The sequence below is a fragment of the Carassius auratus genome, chromosome 6 (genome assembly GCF_003368295.1).
Source record: "Carassius auratus strain Wakin chromosome 6, ASM336829v1, whole genome shotgun sequence".
Taxonomy (NCBI): domain Eukaryota; kingdom Metazoa; phylum Chordata; class Actinopteri; order Cypriniformes; family Cyprinidae; genus Carassius; species Carassius auratus.
This window is the reverse complement of record NC_039248.1, coordinates 20,917,384-20,933,030: the sequence shown is the minus strand read 5'-3', so window position 1 is coordinate 20,933,030 and position 15,647 is coordinate 20,917,384. Positions and strand designations below refer to the sequence as shown.

The 15,647-nt window shown below is 37.6% G+C and overlaps 3 protein-coding genes across 8 annotated transcripts; all 3 read left to right on the top strand.

Annotated features, from left to right (window-relative positions):
• Positions 1 to 48: 48 nt before the first annotated feature.
• prpf38a (pre-mRNA processing factor 38A) lies at positions 49 to 3,097 on the top strand. The gene is made up of 10 exons (XM_026265368.1): positions 49 to 255; positions 1,114 to 1,273; positions 1,365 to 1,486; positions 1,584 to 1,669; positions 1,865 to 1,975; positions 2,081 to 2,187; positions 2,300 to 2,326; positions 2,449 to 2,552; positions 2,663 to 2,711; positions 2,805 to 3,097. The coding sequence occupies exons 1-10, from the start codon at positions 126 to 128 to the stop codon at positions 2,848 to 2,850; spliced, it is 942 nt and encodes a 313-aa protein (XP_026121153.1). The 5' UTR covers positions 49 to 125; the 3' UTR covers positions 2,851 to 3,097.
• Positions 3,098 to 3,653: 556 nt separating this feature from the next.
• On the top strand, positions 3,654 to 6,829 carry akr1a1b (aldo-keto reductase family 1, member A1b (aldehyde reductase)). 3 transcript variants are annotated; one of them, XM_026265367.1, is made up of 9 exons: positions 3,654 to 3,798; positions 4,457 to 4,552; positions 4,733 to 4,852; positions 4,947 to 5,098; positions 5,662 to 5,857; positions 5,933 to 6,132; positions 6,216 to 6,288; positions 6,393 to 6,479; positions 6,670 to 6,829. In XM_026265367.1, exons 2-9 carry the CDS (start codon positions 4,466 to 4,468, stop codon positions 6,733 to 6,735), a joined length of 981 nt encoding a protein of 326 aa, XP_026121152.1. In that variant the 5' UTR covers positions 3,654 to 3,798; positions 4,457 to 4,465; the 3' UTR covers positions 6,736 to 6,829. The 3 variants fall into 3 exon arrangements, with proteins under 3 accessions (XP_026121152.1, XP_026121150.1, XP_026121151.1); XM_026265365.1 differs by lacking the exon at positions 3,654 to 3,798 and adding an exon at positions 3,864 to 3,950; XM_026265366.1 differs by lacking the exon at positions 3,654 to 3,798 and adding an exon at positions 4,214 to 4,331.
• Positions 6,830 to 8,359: 1,530 nt separating this feature from the next.
• Positions 8,360 to 13,585, top strand: LOC113100696 (histone-binding protein N1/N2-like). Of its 4 annotated transcripts, none has more exons than XM_026265321.1 (15): positions 8,360 to 8,520; positions 9,188 to 9,226; positions 9,323 to 9,436; positions 9,573 to 9,653; positions 9,731 to 9,840; positions 10,230 to 10,640; positions 10,840 to 10,886; positions 10,995 to 11,071; positions 11,163 to 11,236; positions 11,369 to 11,557; positions 11,684 to 11,856; positions 12,099 to 12,167; positions 12,374 to 12,448; positions 12,798 to 12,926; positions 13,391 to 13,585. In XM_026265321.1, exons 1-15 carry the CDS (start codon positions 8,483 to 8,485, stop codon positions 13,421 to 13,423), a joined length of 1,659 nt encoding a protein of 552 aa, XP_026121106.1. In that variant the 5' UTR covers positions 8,360 to 8,482; the 3' UTR covers positions 13,424 to 13,585. The 4 variants fall into 4 exon arrangements, with proteins under 4 accessions (XP_026121106.1, XP_026121105.1, XP_026121107.1 ...); XM_026265320.1 differs by having other exon boundaries at positions 10,230 to 10,643; XM_026265322.1 differs by lacking the exon at positions 12,798 to 12,926 and having other exon boundaries at positions 10,230 to 10,643.
• Positions 13,586 to 15,647: the final 2,062 nt, after the last annotated feature.

Sequence of the window (15,647 nt, the reverse complement as noted above, 5' to 3'; positions counted from 1 at the left end):
TGTTTTTGATTGGACAGGAACACTGCTTGACCTTACGGATGTGACGCAAGTTTTCCCCCGGAAGTCATTTCTTCATGGGATAGGAGCGTTCCGATTATCCGTTCGTTCATTTACAATTTTGAGCAATGGCTAATAGAACGGTAAAAGATGCCAATAGTATACATGGAACAAATCCTCAGTATCTTGTCGAGAAGATCATACGAACACGTATTTATGAGTCCAAGTACTGGAAAGAAGAATGTTTTGGACTTACAGGTGAGAGAAGTGTGCTGAACACATAACGTTACTGTAGTTTCGTGATAATGTGGCATTGAAAACACGCTAGTCATTTACCTTACTCACAGAAATGATCTACGATCTACGAAGAATACGATCTTCTTTGTTACCTCATTTTATTTAATCATATTTTAATGCTGACCTGCTGTTGTTCATTGTTTACTGTTGGCAGCATTAGTAATGTGACTTGATACACTATTAGAAAGGAATAACTTCGAGTGTGTGTCTTAAAATGGAATGTTTTATTTAACCTTACCTTTAATATAATAAAAATCGTATGTATGTATATTTATTATTAGCCCCTTATTCATATAGGAGAGTGACATTTAAATCGTGGGGGTCAAAACACAGTGCAATACAATACAATGGTGATTGATGAATAAACATTCCTCAAAAAGCCTGTTGCATTTTAAACGATTTTTCTTAAATTATGTATTGATAATAAAATATGGTTGCTGCAGTCCAATGAAGGTCCATGTAGAAAGAAGTTATTTCTACATTTACTTTAATAATCATTAAAGATTCCACAGCAAAAGGTGGTTATTTTTAGAATTATATGAAGAAGGCCCTAAATCCTATCTAACATCAATCAGATGAAAGAAGCCATGTACAAGATTGTCTACACAGGTTTTTCAGCAAAGGTTTGTGCAGGTTGAAAATTTAGAGTCCTTATTTTAAAAGTCATGTATCAAATAGGCAGCTGTAGGCTTGACGGGGTTATGGTCTGTTATAAAACATTTACATTAAATTACTCCATGTACATTTATGGATTTGTGGAATTAATGTGCCAAGCATCATTTTAAATGTCACTAATATGGTTCCCTCTGTAAAATCAAGCTGAACTTGTCGTGGACAAAGCAATGGAACTGAAGTATGTTGGTGGTGTATATGGAGGAAACATCAAGCCTACTCCATTCTTATGTCTGACCCTAAAGATGCTGCAGATCCAGCCTGAAAAGGACATTATTGTGGAATTCATCAAGAATGAAGACTTCAAGTTAGTATGCAAATACTGCTCTGTATTCAGTTATTTTCCTGTTTCCATTGTGCTGTGTGTTGCATTACTGATCTGCTTTTTCCCCCTCCAGGTATGTCCGTTTGCTTGGAGCAATATATATGCGCCTGACTGGAACTTCTGTAGATTGCTACAAGTATTTAGAACCATTATACAATGACTACAGAAAAATTAAAAGCCAGAACAGAAATGGAGGTGGGCATTTTTCTTGAATATTTAGTGAGTATGTGGCATTAAATAATTTACCCTTGCTGAAAAAGATATTTGCAAATAACATTTCTTCTTTACGCAGAGTTTGAGTTGATGCATGTTGATGAGTTTATAGATGAGCTGCTTCATGCAGAGCGAATGTGTGACATCATCCTCCCTAGACTTCAGGTTGGTTGGACCTATTATGTGTGTGTGTGTGTGTGTGTGTGTGCATATGTATACATTTTATTTATTTATGTTTTTTTACATAAATTGAATGCATTTGTGTTGTCCCTTTGAAGTCATATGAATTTCAAAGGAAATGTATGAGTCATTCATGTGATCAAAGACTGTCCACGTGTTCATTTGTTTTTGTTTTCACAGAAGAGACAGGTTTTGGAGGAAGCTGAGCTGCTGGATACTCGTATTAGTGCTCTGGAAGAAGATTTGGATGAGGTGGAAACCAGTGATGAAGAGGATGAGGAAGAAGAGAAGGTAAAAATGATCTCACAATGTCTTGTTTTATCCAAGCAAAATGTATTATTATTAGTTAATATAATAAACTGTGATTGTTACACAACCTCTCCATATGTACTGCAGCCAGAGAGAGTGCAGACAGCAGAGCCCCACAGAAGAAGTTATAGAGATATGGACCGGCCACGCAGGTCTCCTTCTCCACGCTACAGACGCAGCCGCTCACCCAGAAGGTCCGTTATGGTGCTAATCATCCATTTAGATTAAATTATTACAGGTTTCTGGTGTAACAGATGAATAATTAATCTTCTTTTTCTCTTAATTTTTCTTTCTTTCTCATTTTAGACGGAGCAGGTCACCTAAAAGACGAAGGTATATTAAAAAAAAAACAATTTGTAGGCACATTATTAGTGTCTTGGATTCATTATTAGTGGGGCATATTATTTTAGGTGATTATACAGTATACATATTGTCTGATTACTCTGTTCATTCAGTCCATCTCCCAGACGTGAGCGAGATCGGGAGCGTCATCGCAGCAAAAGTCCCCGCAGGCACCGCAGCAGATCCAGGGACAGGAGACATCGCTCCAAATCTCCAGGTAAAGCAAGGCTGTTTTGAAGTACTCAATATGTCACCACATTTTATTTTAAATATTTCGAGTAATTGGCAAAACTCATAATTAAGAAATATTGGCATATTTCCTTCCAGGCCACCACAGAAGTCACCGGCATCGCAGTCACTCCAAGTCCCCAGAAAGGTAATAGTACTTAGGTATATCAAATTAATTTAAAATAATTGTCTTTGTTTTTACCCTCTTGTTTCATGGTGCATTTGTCTCTCTGTGTTCTAGTCGGTCAAAGAAGAGTCACAAGAGAAGTCGGAGAGGAAATGAGTGATCTCCGTTTTCTGTGTGAATTTTTTTTTCTTGTTTTATAGATATTTTTTGCTCTGAAATATATGGAGAAAGAGCAATTTCTGTCATAAATAGCTTGATCTTATTCTGTGTAAATTGCCCAAGCCTAGTTTAGTCCTCAAAGGTTTTTGGTGCTGTTTTATACCTTTAATTGATATTTACAACCAGATTTTTTTTCATCCTGAATTAACTGTACTTTTTAAAATAAACAACTGATGTATTGTGGTTTCCATTTTTTTCTGTTATAAAGACAAGTCAGTCTACAAGAAAATGAACTTGTTTTTGTTGACTTTAAAATTGCTATTACTTTGGTATGATATCAGTCTCTGAATTTTGAGACTTTACAGGTACTTTCGATTCTACAATAAAATTGAAGCTGAACAGCTAAAGCCAAGAGAAGACTGGACATAACCACTCGTATACTGTTTCAGTTTTCTGGGATAAATTTGGCCAAACTGAATTTAATTTCATGAGAGAGATGAAATATTTATTTATCTTTAGTATAAATTAAGGTAATAAGCTAAATGTAAAGCAACCTAATTTTTACTTTTGAATTTCGAAAGAAAAGACATGTAGAAGTCTACAAAATCTGGTAGATTATATAGATTAAGAAACACTTGAATGAGTTTCAGATTGATAGTAATATTTTCGTGTGATCAGTGACTAAAATGATATTGGGTTTAGGTATTTTTTAATTTAAAAAAATAGCGAAGCTCAAATCTTAATCCTTGTACTTGACACTTGAACTAGAAAAGAGTATGACGGTGAGGAAATTGTAGTGTTAATGTTATGGAGACTTTTATTTTGACGGATGTAACAGCGAACAGGAAGTAAATACGTCAACGTTATGAGAAAATAATTTTTTTATTATCATTTTTAATCAACCTGGATAGTTGTATAGCTGAGACATTCCTTAAACTATTAATACACGGTAAGTATGTGAACAAATAATATAGAAACTATCCCTGACCTAGGAAAAATATTCACATGTGACACTAGTTGACCTGATTTAGGGAAGAAATGCAGCGTATTCAACGCGCTCTGTGTCTTGTCATTCAATCTCACAAGTTTAATTGTCGAGTGGTATGTTATCCAACTGTCTGGGTGATTCACTGCATTAACTAGACAATTAAGAGCAAACCGATATAGAATAATAACTGGAGTAATGCAATGAGGTTAAATTGACGTGATTCCGACAATAATTTCAATTCCCTTTATATTAAAATCCAAAGACTGTGTGTTGCAAACTAATATAATTATTAATTGTATAATGTTTGCTAAACCAAAGATTATGCTGTTCCAAAAATGCAGTCCAGGATGTTTTACAATATTTATAATAGTTACATCCGGCTTGAGCTTCTGTGGAAGTCAGCTGATAAGTCAGCAGGTTACACTTCCTTTCATTCTGCTCCTGAATTTGAGCACTGAACAGTTTGAATTCACTGCGTCTCCTGCAACCTTTCTGTGAGTGTTTAGGGTTTAGATTGTTTTACTAAAACAGGGATTTAAATCATAGATTTAATATCCTGAAGTCTATTCCATTTATGAACACTCTTCAAATTGTGTTCTTTGTTTTCTTTTCTCTGAAGGCACACAGGATGAGTATGAATGACTTTGCTGTTCTTAGCACTGGACGAAAGATGCCCCTTGTGGGACTTGGGACATGGAAGAGTGAACCAGGGCAGGTAAGTTTTCTGTGCATCATCCCAATTCTAATTATATCAGAATTTGAATCTGAAGTTTACTAGGATATGCAGTTTTTCAGTATATTATCCAATATGTTCTGCAATAATATTTTGCTTTAATTATTGTGTATGTGTGTAGAACTGCCAAAGTATTTTGTATAAATATGTTATCAATTGCAGGTAAAACAGGCAGTTATTTGGGCACTGCAATCTGGCTATCGGCACATTGACTGTGCTCCCATTTACGGGAATGAGCCAGAGATCGGTGAAGCATTTCAGGAAATGATGGGACCTGAAAAAGTAGGTCAACCAAGTAGATAACAAACATGAAACACATACCCACACACTGAAATATATAATGCATGTGTGCTTTACAACTGTTGTCTTGTTTCAGGGAATAAGGAGAGAGGATGTATTTGTGACCTCCAAACTGTGGAACACAAAACATCACCCAGATGATGTGGAACCATCTCTTTTAAAGACTTTGAAAGATTTAAAACTGGAGTACCTAGACCTTTACCTCATCCATTGGCCGTATGCCTTCCAGTAAGCCTCCAGCTATTCTCAAAATAAATGTATATGTGTACACAGACACGTAGACAGAGTACTATGTATGAATTAATTTTCTTATAACTAACTTAAATTCTAACATCCAAAAAAAAAAAGCGACCACAAAAAGAGAGAGATTAAAGTATGCAAGACTCTGTAATAGTCCACTGTCATAATAGTCTTATCTAGGTTATCATGTTTATTGCAAATATAAACATTATGTTTTATTTATCTCCTTTGGGGAATTAATTATGAAGTTCTCATTAGTAGGGATATCCACCAAAAAATAAAAATTCTGTCATCATTTGGAGAATTTTGAAGACTGTTGGTACTAAACAGTTGTAGTTCACATTGACTTCCATTGTATGGTCAAAACAAATGATGGAAGTCAATGGAAACTGAAACGGTTTGGTTACTAACAACATTCGTCTTACAGTTTGAATTGACATGAGGGTGAATAAACAGGACAGAATTTTTCAGGGTGGAGTGGGCTATCCCTTTAATGTGCTTTGCCTTTTTCAGATACCAGTCAAGTGTTTAATCTTCTTATTTTTGTCCAGACGAGGTGATACCTCTTTTCCTAGGAAGGAGGATGGAACCTTGCTGTATGACAACATAGACTACAAGCAAACATGGGCTGCTATGGAAAAACTTGTGGGAAAGGGCCTTGTCAGGGCCATCGGACTCTCGAACTTCAATAGCAGGCAAATTGATGACATCTTGTCAGTTGCAAGCATCAAACCAACTGTTTTGCAGGTCAGAAGAAAATTTTATGTTTTAATTGATGTTGTCCATTATATCAGTTTGTGGAGTAACAATAGTGTTTTGCAGGTGGAGTCCCATCCATACCTTGCACAGGTTGAGCTGTTGGCACACTGTCGTGATCGGAGTTTGGTGATGACTGCCTACAGTCCGCTGGGATCTCCTGACCGAGCCTGGAAGCATCCAGAGGAGCCTGTGCTGTTGGAGGAACCAGCCATTGCTACACTAGCCAAGAAATACAGCAAGACTCCTGCTCAAATTATCATCAGGTAAACTCAGGCTTTTGCACTAGTTGTGTGTGGTGTTTCTTCAAGGATTATTACATAGTATTTCTTCAATGACATTTCGGCAGGTGGCAGACTCAACGAGGAGTAGTGACTATCCCAAAGAGCATTACACAGTCTCGGATCAAAGAGAATATCCAGGTTTTTGCATGTTGTTGTTGTTTTGTTTTTTTACTCTTTATGTTCTAGAGTGTGTATGACCATGTATTGTAACTATTCAATTTATTTGCTTTGTTCATTTACAGGTGTTTGATTTCACACTTGAACCTGAGGAACTGAATCAAGTGACAGCATTGCACAGAGGCTGGCGTTACATTGTGCCAACCATTACTGTAAGTTAAATTACTGTAAGCCACATCATAAAACAAAGCACTAAATTGTACTAAAATATCCTTTAACAAAGAAATTTCTTTAAAACATTGAAGTTTCTGTTTTAAGTGTGCTGAGTGTTAAGAATTTGCAAATCAAATGCATTCCAAAAGTAGTTTGCTAATACATATGTTGTTGCATCTGTTTTTGTAGGTTGATGGTAAGCCTGTCCCCCGCGATGCAGCACATCCTTATTACCCTTTTAATGAGCCCTATTAATACACACTTCTGTGCAATTCTGTGCCTTGAAACCAATGCCCATTCACTACTCTGTATACTTCTAAACATAAAACATTTTTGTTACATATTGAAATGTGTGCTTAATTTTTTTTTTTTTTTTTTTTTAGTGTGGAATGAAACCAGGGCTGATTTTAAATGTATTAATAATGTTTAAGGGTGAATTTTATGAAACTTTTATGAATATGTCTGGATTATCACTTTTAAAAGAACAAATGTACATTTTGAAAATGAGGCATGCTTTTAAGACCCTTAAATATGTTTTGAAATCCATTAATAAGACTAATTATCCTAATGATTTATATGTATATATTCAACTATTTCTACTACCCTCCCACTTGGAAAGGTAATGAGGAAAGTTGTTATATATAAATATAATAACTATTATAATTATTTTTAGATTTATCATATAATATAATTGATTATAGTTTATTCAGAATAACTCCAGGAACATGTTTTAAATAAGAATGGGGTATATTTTTATAAAAAATGGTTTCATACAAATATAAACTTTTTTTTTTTACATTTATTCATTTAGCAGATGCTTTTATCCAAAGCTACTTACAGATGAGGTCAGTGGAAGCAATCAAAAACAACAAAAAGAGCAATGATATATAAGTGCTATAACAAGTCTAAGTTAGGTTGGCACAGTACACGTAACATGGGATTTTATATAATATAATAAATAAAAAGAAAACAGAATAAAAAAAGAATAGAGCAAGCTAGTGTTAGAGATCTTTACACATGCTCACACACACACATACAATTGCATAATAAATGAAATACAAAAATTAGAATACAAAAAGATTAGAAAGGTAGTTAGATTTTTTTTAAGAATAGAATTAGAATAGTGAGTGTTAAAGTTAGAGAGTCAAATAAAGATGGAAGAGATGTGTTTTAAGCTGATTCTTGAAGATGGCTAAGGACTCGGATTGAGTTGGGGAGTTCATTCCACCAGAAGGGAACATTTAACTTAAAAGTCCGAAAAAGTGATTTTGTGCTTCTTTCTTTGGGATGGCACAATAAAGCGACGTTCACTTGCAGAAAGCAAGCTTCTAGAGGGCACATAAGTCTGAAGTAACAAATTTAGGTAAATGGGTGAAGAGCCAGTGGTAGTTTTTTTAGGCAAACATCAATGCGTTGAATTTTATGCAAGCAGCTAGTGGTAGCCAGTGCAAATTGATACACAGAGGTGTGACCTGTATTCTTTTTGGCTCATTAAAAATTAATCTTGCTGCCTCCTTCTGGATTAATTGTGAAGGTTTGATATAACTGGCTGGAAGTCCAGCCTGGACAGAACAAGAGCTTGAACAAGGAGTTGTCCTGCATGTTCCGAAAGAAAGGGTTTGAAAAATAAAATGATATATTTGACTTTATATAATATATATATATATATATATATATATATATATATATATATATATATATATATATATATATATGAGTCACATAAAATCTAGATAAAAATAGAATTTCCATTCATCTTGTTCAGTTAATCACATTACAGTCTCAGTTCTTATAGCTGTAGCAGGCGCGTAATATGGTTACTTGCCCTTTAAATTTATTCTCCCGCGTTTTTGTGACAGGGTCGTAGTTCAGCGGAAGTACGGCTTGTATCCGTATTTAAAGGCGCCAACAAAGACGAATTTGGGAACAGCTTCACAAACCTGCCGTCTGTACGAACATAATCCAACACCACACTACTACTTAGCTTAGTTAACGCATTAAAATGCCTGAGGAAACAGCAGCTGCTTCAACTGCCGAAAGGTAAAGTAACGTCCATTTTTAATTTAAGTGCGCTCCCCGAGAAGTAAGCAGAAGTTAAAGGAAGTCCGTGTTGAAAGGTTTTTGTTGGTTTCGTTTGATAACACAGCCGCTGCAGCTCCGTCATTGTCACGAAAACCGTGTCGCCCTCGTGCTTCTATTCGCTTTTCTCCCGCGCCCGGACATCGTCGCACGCGATGGGATGGCATCACCGCTTATTCCCGTTGACGTGTTGTGTTTGGCTGGTCTCATTTGGCGGGAGAGGGTTTGATATGAACGACGGTTAGCTTGGTAATGTGTCCTAAATGAGGAGATTCCCGCTCTGTTGACACGCAGTCATGAATGGCCCATCGGTGAGCTGTGCGCTGCGTCAAAATGACTGCACACGCGCCAAAGTCGAGCGTTAAGTTTGAAAGGTGGCGGTAACATGCATTTTAAATTGCCCACTTTCGGTATTATACTGACATTAAATTGTGACGTCAGATGTTAGCTATAAACGCGTGTAATGTTTACACACTCCAACAAATAACAGTCGTAGCATCGTGCTAATCTTGGTCCTTCGCAGTGAACTTCTGAAGTAAACTTTAGTGAAATTTTGTTCTCATTGGACGTATTCATCAGACGAAGCGAGGCTTTTTAATAATGCATGACCATATGTTTGTCTCTGCAGTATGGAGGAGAAACCTTGCTCGTCGAGCGCTGCAGACAGGTAAGTTGGTAACGTTACCTGGATGTCGTTTTATTAAAACCGCTCACGTCCCTAAAATGTGTTTTTCGTTACTAATATTTTCATGTACTTTTGCAGCTCCGTCGATGTTTCTGAGGAAGCAAAGAAGCTGATTGGCACAGGCAAACGGCACTTGGTGATGGGTGATGTTGTGTCTGCAGTCAGTGTGTTCCAGGAGGCTTGTGCCATGCTGTGAGTAGTGAAGGAGTATTATGTATGTTTTTTTTTTTTTTTTAACGTGTGGTACCTGCTATTGTTTGAATAACTTAACTTTTTTTTTTTATATAATATTCTCTATTACAATGTCTAACCCATTTTCCCCCTTAAGAGCTGAAAAGTATGGAGACACTGCTGATGAATGTGGTGAAGCTTTTTTCTTGTGTGGGAAAGCCCTTCTGGAGCTTGCCAGGTATCTGTATTTATTATTTAATGTATAACATTAAAAAAAAGCAGTTTATCTAACTTTGTTTTGTAATGCTACTTTAGGATGGAGAATACAGTGCTTGGTAATGCTTTAGAGGGAGTCCCAGAAGAATCCTCTGAAGAGGGCGAGAAACCGAATGACTCTAAGATTGAAAGCACAGACAACTTGGATGGTTTGTAGTTTAAGTTTTGTTACCATTAAATTGTGTGTTTATGTATGCTCGAGGATTGTCACTTTTGCAAAAAGGAGGCTTCCAGAGCCAAATTGAAATTTTTCCCAGCTCTGCACAAATTGACAAAGCATAACTTGACTATGAGGGTCTCGAAGGCTGATGATGCACTGGGCAAATTACTGTGCAATGTTGCTGGGCCACTTTGTTTAATGGACAACCAGGTGAGACACTGGGCCACAGACCGATCTAAAGTATCCAGAAAGAAATCTGTTACCCATTCTTAGTGTGAAAGTGCCCAAGCAACTTCGCTCAAAGTTGCCTCCTGTATCATCACTGATTGATGTTAACTGTAACCTAGAAATATCCATCCATTTTGTACTATGATGCAGAGAAAACCAGAGATGAACTTCGAGCACAGGTTTATGATGCCATGTCAGAGGACCAAACTCGGTCTGATGTAAAAGAGGTGGGGGAAGGTGAGCAGAACCAAGAGGAAGTTGAGAAGCAGGAGAAGGTTGACTCGCTAAAGGAAAGGGATGCAGCATCACCCAAAACTGAGAAACCAGCTGAACACAAGGCGAAACTTGCTGAACGTGATGCAAATCCTGCTCAAGATGAAGAGAAAAGAGCTGAACATGAGGTGAAACCTGCTGAAAAAGATGCTGTGAAGTCCGAAGGTGTGGATGAAAGTTCTTCTATGAAGGAAGATGTCACTGTGTCAAATGAAGTAACTGAAAAGGCTGAAAAAGTTGAGAAAAGTGAAAATAAAGAGAATGAAGAGCCCATGGAAGAGGATGGAGGTAGTGAAGCTTGATGGGAGTCTGGGGGGCACAAGATTTGTGTATCAAGCCTTTTGCTAAACTTCACCTGGTGAATCGAAGCACTGGTGGATTGATATTGGTGTATTTGGCTTTTGAAGCTGCAGTGCCATTAAGGGTGTGCAAGGTGATGGGTTTTTACATTAGTTCGACGTCAGTGAGTGAACATCTCTTGTTTTAGATGACGACGATGATGACGAAGACTCAGAGGATGAAACAAAGGACAAGGTTTGTAATCCATTGTAAAGTCTTTTCTTTTGTTTTTCCTCTAGTCTTCATTGGGGGCTTTTTTTTTTTTTTTTTTACTGGTTTATCATCATGTCCTTGTGCTTCTAGGAGAGTGAGGAGGACGAAGTTGGAAACTTGCAGTTGGCCTGGGAGATGCTTGAGGTTTCAAAGGTGATCTATAAAAGGTATGCCCTTATTACATACCCCTTTTAAATTAATTCTGCATTTGCACAAACTACAGTTTGAAAGATGCATGTTCTTTTATTTGGTTTGAAGACAAGACCGCAAAGAAGATCAGCTAATGGCTGCACAGATTTACCTGAAACTTGGAGAAGTTGGAGCTGAATCAGGTGTGTATTTGGTGGGAATAGATTAAAATGTGACTTAATTTTAAGGTCCTTTTTTGGGTTTCACAAGTTGCTTTAAAATGGTTACCCCTCATTAGTCTTCACTCTTCATCAACTAGTCTCCGTTTTATGTAGGTAACTACACCCAGGCTCTGGAGGACTTCAATGAGTGTTTAACCTTGCAGCTGAAACACCTTCCCTCTCATAGTCGTCTTTTGGCTGAGACTCATTACCAGCTGGGCACAACTTACATCTACACAGCCCAGTACAGCCAAGCCATTGAGCACTTCTCCAGCTCCATCAAAGTCATTGAGAGTCGTCTTGGTAGGAACATTTTCACAGTGGGTTTTGCCAGTCCTCGTGTTTTTAACTGAGAATTTGCTTGTTGATCACACTAGTTGCCATGAGCAAGCATGGTACTCTTAATTGATGTGTCACTTTTTCCTAAAGCTATGCTTCAGGAGGTAATAGACAAGTCTGAGGGTGCAGAGGCTGCAAAGGAGGAGAAGAGCGAGCTTGAGGAGTTGAAACTGTTATTGCCAGAAATCACAGAGAAGATTGAAGATGCCAAAGAGGGCCAGAGGACGGCTGCTGCAGCATCTGAGGCTATCCATCAGACTCTTGTGAGTTGCATGAGGGCAATGTAAATGCATGAAGCATGTTATCCATTGTTCAGTGCTTTGCAGTGGCTTACGACAAAAGTGATATCAGCTTGTATTATACACTTAATGAATCTGGTACAGTTATGCCATCAATGCTAGCATTGCTCTTTAGTATTGGGGGGGGTAAAGTGGCAATTAAGTTGGTCATCCAGGATGAAATGAAGATGGTTAAGAGGCACTGAATAGTTTGGAATTTGTTACAGGCAGGAGCATCCACTTCATCTGCATTCCCAGCTGAAAATGGCGGCCCATCCTCCTCTACTGCTAGTCAGGTGTGTGTGTGCATGCTTAATGTTACCTTGATTCCCATTAGGGATGGGTGATACTTTGTTACAACTTCTTAAACTGGCCAGACCTCTTCCTCAAGTGTGGACATCCTCATTTTGAATGTCTCTAAGCTTTAAGGAGTATTTTTCCTTTTTAAGGGTACTTTTATGCCTACAATTTATGCCACCCTAAGATGCCTGATTTATTTCAGATTCCTGTGAGGCCAGCTGATGGTGCGTCTTCCTCAAAATCTGCATCTGACATTTCACACCTTGTTCGCAAAAAGGTGAGTTTCTATCCACTGAAGTCTAACTTAACCTTTCTGTAAACTTGAGGTAGCGTGTGCATTTAAAACTGGAGTGAATGAGGGAGGGTAGTCTGCCCGTAAAGGGCCATCTGCATTGCCACATTCCCTTTAGTTGAGGTCAATTTTGCATGCTGGGTCATGAGCTGAATTTGCAACTAGATTAGGTTTGGTGTTGCTTGATGCTTCTGTGGCGTTTGCGCTTCATTGTGGCTTGGCATATTGTAGTTGTGGTGTTGAAGTGGCCATGTATGCTTGAGTAGCATGTAGTTACTAGGTGTTTAGCGCAAAAAAATAAGTACGTGTTCTGTCCTGCTTTATTCCTGCACAGAGGAAACCAGACGATGAGAGTCCAAAAAAGGACAGTGATGCTAAAAAGACTAAACAGGAGACCACAATTAATGGCAGTGGTGACTCTGCCCACAACGGCAATGGAGTCCAGGAGAAAATGGAGCAGGAGGCGAGTTGATAAACTTGCTGTTTCTTTTATTACGGTCACAGGGCTCAACAAATGGGACCGTTTGTTGGGCCAGCATAAAAGATGCTTGGGACAGTTGACCGAATTCCCATTGCAGTGTCACTTTTCAACTCCAGAAGCTGCAAGCTAGCTCTGTACATGAGCATTGTTTGGTTTTTGTGAGGTCTACTGGATTAAAAAAAAATACTGGTGGCATAACCTTGTTTGAATACAAGGGTCAAAAACTAAACTTGAGAGGAGAGGACCAATTCGGCTGGATGGTTTTTACACACGCTAGCAAACTTCCTGTCTCTTGAGGAAGCTTCTTATTAATTGTTTGACTGGCTGAGCTAATGGAATTGGTTGGAGTATTGCATCTGGAATTGTATCTTTTTGTCAAGCATTAGTTTAGTGCTTAGATTTAATTAAAACAATGTTTCACTGTGGTTTTTCCTTCTCTCTTGCAGCCAGCCAGTTCTTCTGTGGAGACGTCAGTATGATGGGCATATTGATTGACCACTTGCCTTCCAACCAGCAGAATATGCCTGCCTCCGTTTCCATGAACAACTTTTGTCTGTCTTGTAAATAACCAGTTTTCTTTGTCTGTCCAATTTTTGTATAACTGTAGTAAACTTTCAATAAAGGATATTTGCATACGTGAATGTGGCTTTCAATAATACCTTTTTTATTTTCAGAGTGCTTTGCCTCAAATAGAGAGGGCTCCAGTGGAAATTCTGGAAATTCAATGGGCAAATTGTGGATTCCCATGATTGGGATAATAATGGCTGTAATATTAGTTTCTTTTTTTTTCCCCTCAAGCTTTTAATATAAACTTGCAAAAAACTTGTATGCAATGTAAAGTGCTTTCTAAATTCATAACAGATGTAATGCAAATATGTAGTCACTTGAAGGAAAAACTTTACATTTACAAAGGCTTTTTGTATGATTTTTATTTAAATCATGCGATTTTCTTCAGACATGATCTGTCTGTGGCAGTGCGTTACGTAGTTCTCTGTTTGCAAGGATTGCGTTTAAGATCACCTAAACAAGACCAGTTTGATGCTGTAAGCTTTTTAAACTTTGCAATTAAAAAGCCTCTTAAGCTAACCATTTAGCATACTGTGGATCTGTGCTTGTATTGGCTGGTGTTGCTGGGGTCTATCTTTACAAGGTTCTTATCACATCACAAGCATTTGCTACCCGTAGACAAGGTTCCATGTTACCCATTTTAGAAAGGAAAAAATTGTATTTAGTCAGATTAAATAACTCCGATAGGACATCTAACCTAGTTAAGCCTTTTAGCTATTACTATTTGATGAATATACTTGATGAATACACAGAATTCTGCTGACCTGGACTTAAGGGTGCTTGAACTGGGAGAGAGCAGAAGGGAAGCTTCCAGTGAAAACTGAACCTGGTTGTCCTGGTCAAAGAGATCAAGCATTTCATGGTTCAACAAATCCAGACCTTTAGAAGTCTGGCTCTCTATGAAATAAAGCACAAATTCAATAGCGTGAACGCACATCAGCTCTTTGTGTCCATATTTCTGAACAAATGACCTTGGGACAGGTTGCTTAACAGCCACTATGGCATAGTTTCCAGGACTCTTGGTGGACCGTAATGGTCCTACAGGGTGGCATTTGGGTGGTCAGTACCCACTTCTGTCCATTAAAATATAACCTTGCCAATAAATGCACTGATCTCCAAAGTATCTTCAACACCCATCACCAGGTCATAGATCACAAAGCCATCACTTTACACGCACATTCAGAAAACAGCCGATCTTGAGTCATATTGTAATGTATTTGGTGACGTGCATGGATCTATAGGGACTATAAATAAAAATGAATCAGTAGAGGATGAGGTGAAAATCTGTCTTACACAGGATCATGTTACATGGGAGTCCATTATCGAATGCTGTTTTGAACTCTGATCCTGCAATACTGGTAAATACTAAATATATACACCATATCATTCTTCATCATCTATCATTCACATTTCCTATCAAATATTGACCATCACTTTGTCATGAAGTCTCAAGATAGAAGATCTGAGAGAAACAGCAATAATGTGCTCTCCTTTGTTCTTCTCCCTGGCCAGCTGAAGATTTCCTCCTCAAGCCTGGTTTGGTTCTCCTGCTCCACAGCAGGAACATCAGGGGACTTGAGGAGACTTACTCCCCGGTGGGATAGAAACAAGATATGACCCTGCATTTGGCTTGGAAGAATAGTGCACAATGACCACAAAAATCATTCATACACTTAGGCAAGACTTCAAAATGTATGAATGTCACAGGATTACAATAGAATACATTGTTCGAAATGAAGACTTTCTGGACATTTTCAAGATGACATCTTGAAAATGTCCAGAAAGTCTTCATTTCGAACAATGTATTCTTTTGTAATGAAAAAAGTAAGTGTCACCAAAGATGAATTTATGTGATCAAATACAGTAAAGTATTATTATTTTTTTTTAATGCATTAAAATACAGTAATATTATTACATTATACTTAAAAAATACTTAGTTTTTGAAACTAGGGCTCCATTTCTCAAAACTTTAACACAAAGCATTCAAAACGTCACACACATCTTGCAAAAGCAAACACTTTTTTTTATTCTTGCATAGTAACTCCACACACAAACATAAAATCATTTGCCACATACATTCCAAATTACATACATGTGAACAATTTTAATCAATGCTCTCGTGTGTCTTTTGCCTGT

Coding starts and splice junctions, on each gene's coding strand:
- prpf38a (XM_026265368.1), top strand. CDS start 126: ATGGCTAATAGAACGGTAAAAGATGCCAATAGTATACATGGAACAAAT. Junction 2,553..2,662: donor ACATCGCTCCAAATCTCCAG/GTAAAGCAAGGC, acceptor ATTTCCTTCCAG/GCCACCACAGAAGTCACCGG. Junction 2,712..2,804: donor CACTCCAAGTCCCCAGAAAG/GTAATAGTACTT, acceptor TCTGTGTTCTAG/TCGGTCAAAGAAGAGTCACA.
- akr1a1b (XM_026265365.1), top strand. CDS start 3,888: ATGCAGCGTATTCAACGCGCTCTGTGTCTTGTCATTCAATCTCACAAG. Junction 3,951..4,456: donor ACAAGTTTAATTGTCGAGTG/GTATGTTATCCA, acceptor TTTTCTCTGAAG/GCACACAGGATGAGTATGAA. Junction 5,099..5,661: donor CATTGGCCGTATGCCTTCCA/GTAAGCCTCCAG, acceptor ATTTTTGTCCAG/ACGAGGTGATACCTCTTTTC.
- LOC113100696 (XM_026265320.1), top strand. CDS start 8,483: ATGCCTGAGGAAACAGCAGCTGCTTCAACTGCCGAAAG. Junction 9,437..9,572: donor CAGGAGGCTTGTGCCATGCT/GTGAGTAGTGAA, acceptor TTCCCCCTTAAG/AGCTGAAAAGTATGGAGACA. Junction 11,558..11,683: donor AGTCATTGAGAGTCGTCTTG/GTAGGAACATTT, acceptor TTTTTCCTAAAG/CTATGCTTCAGGAGGTAATA.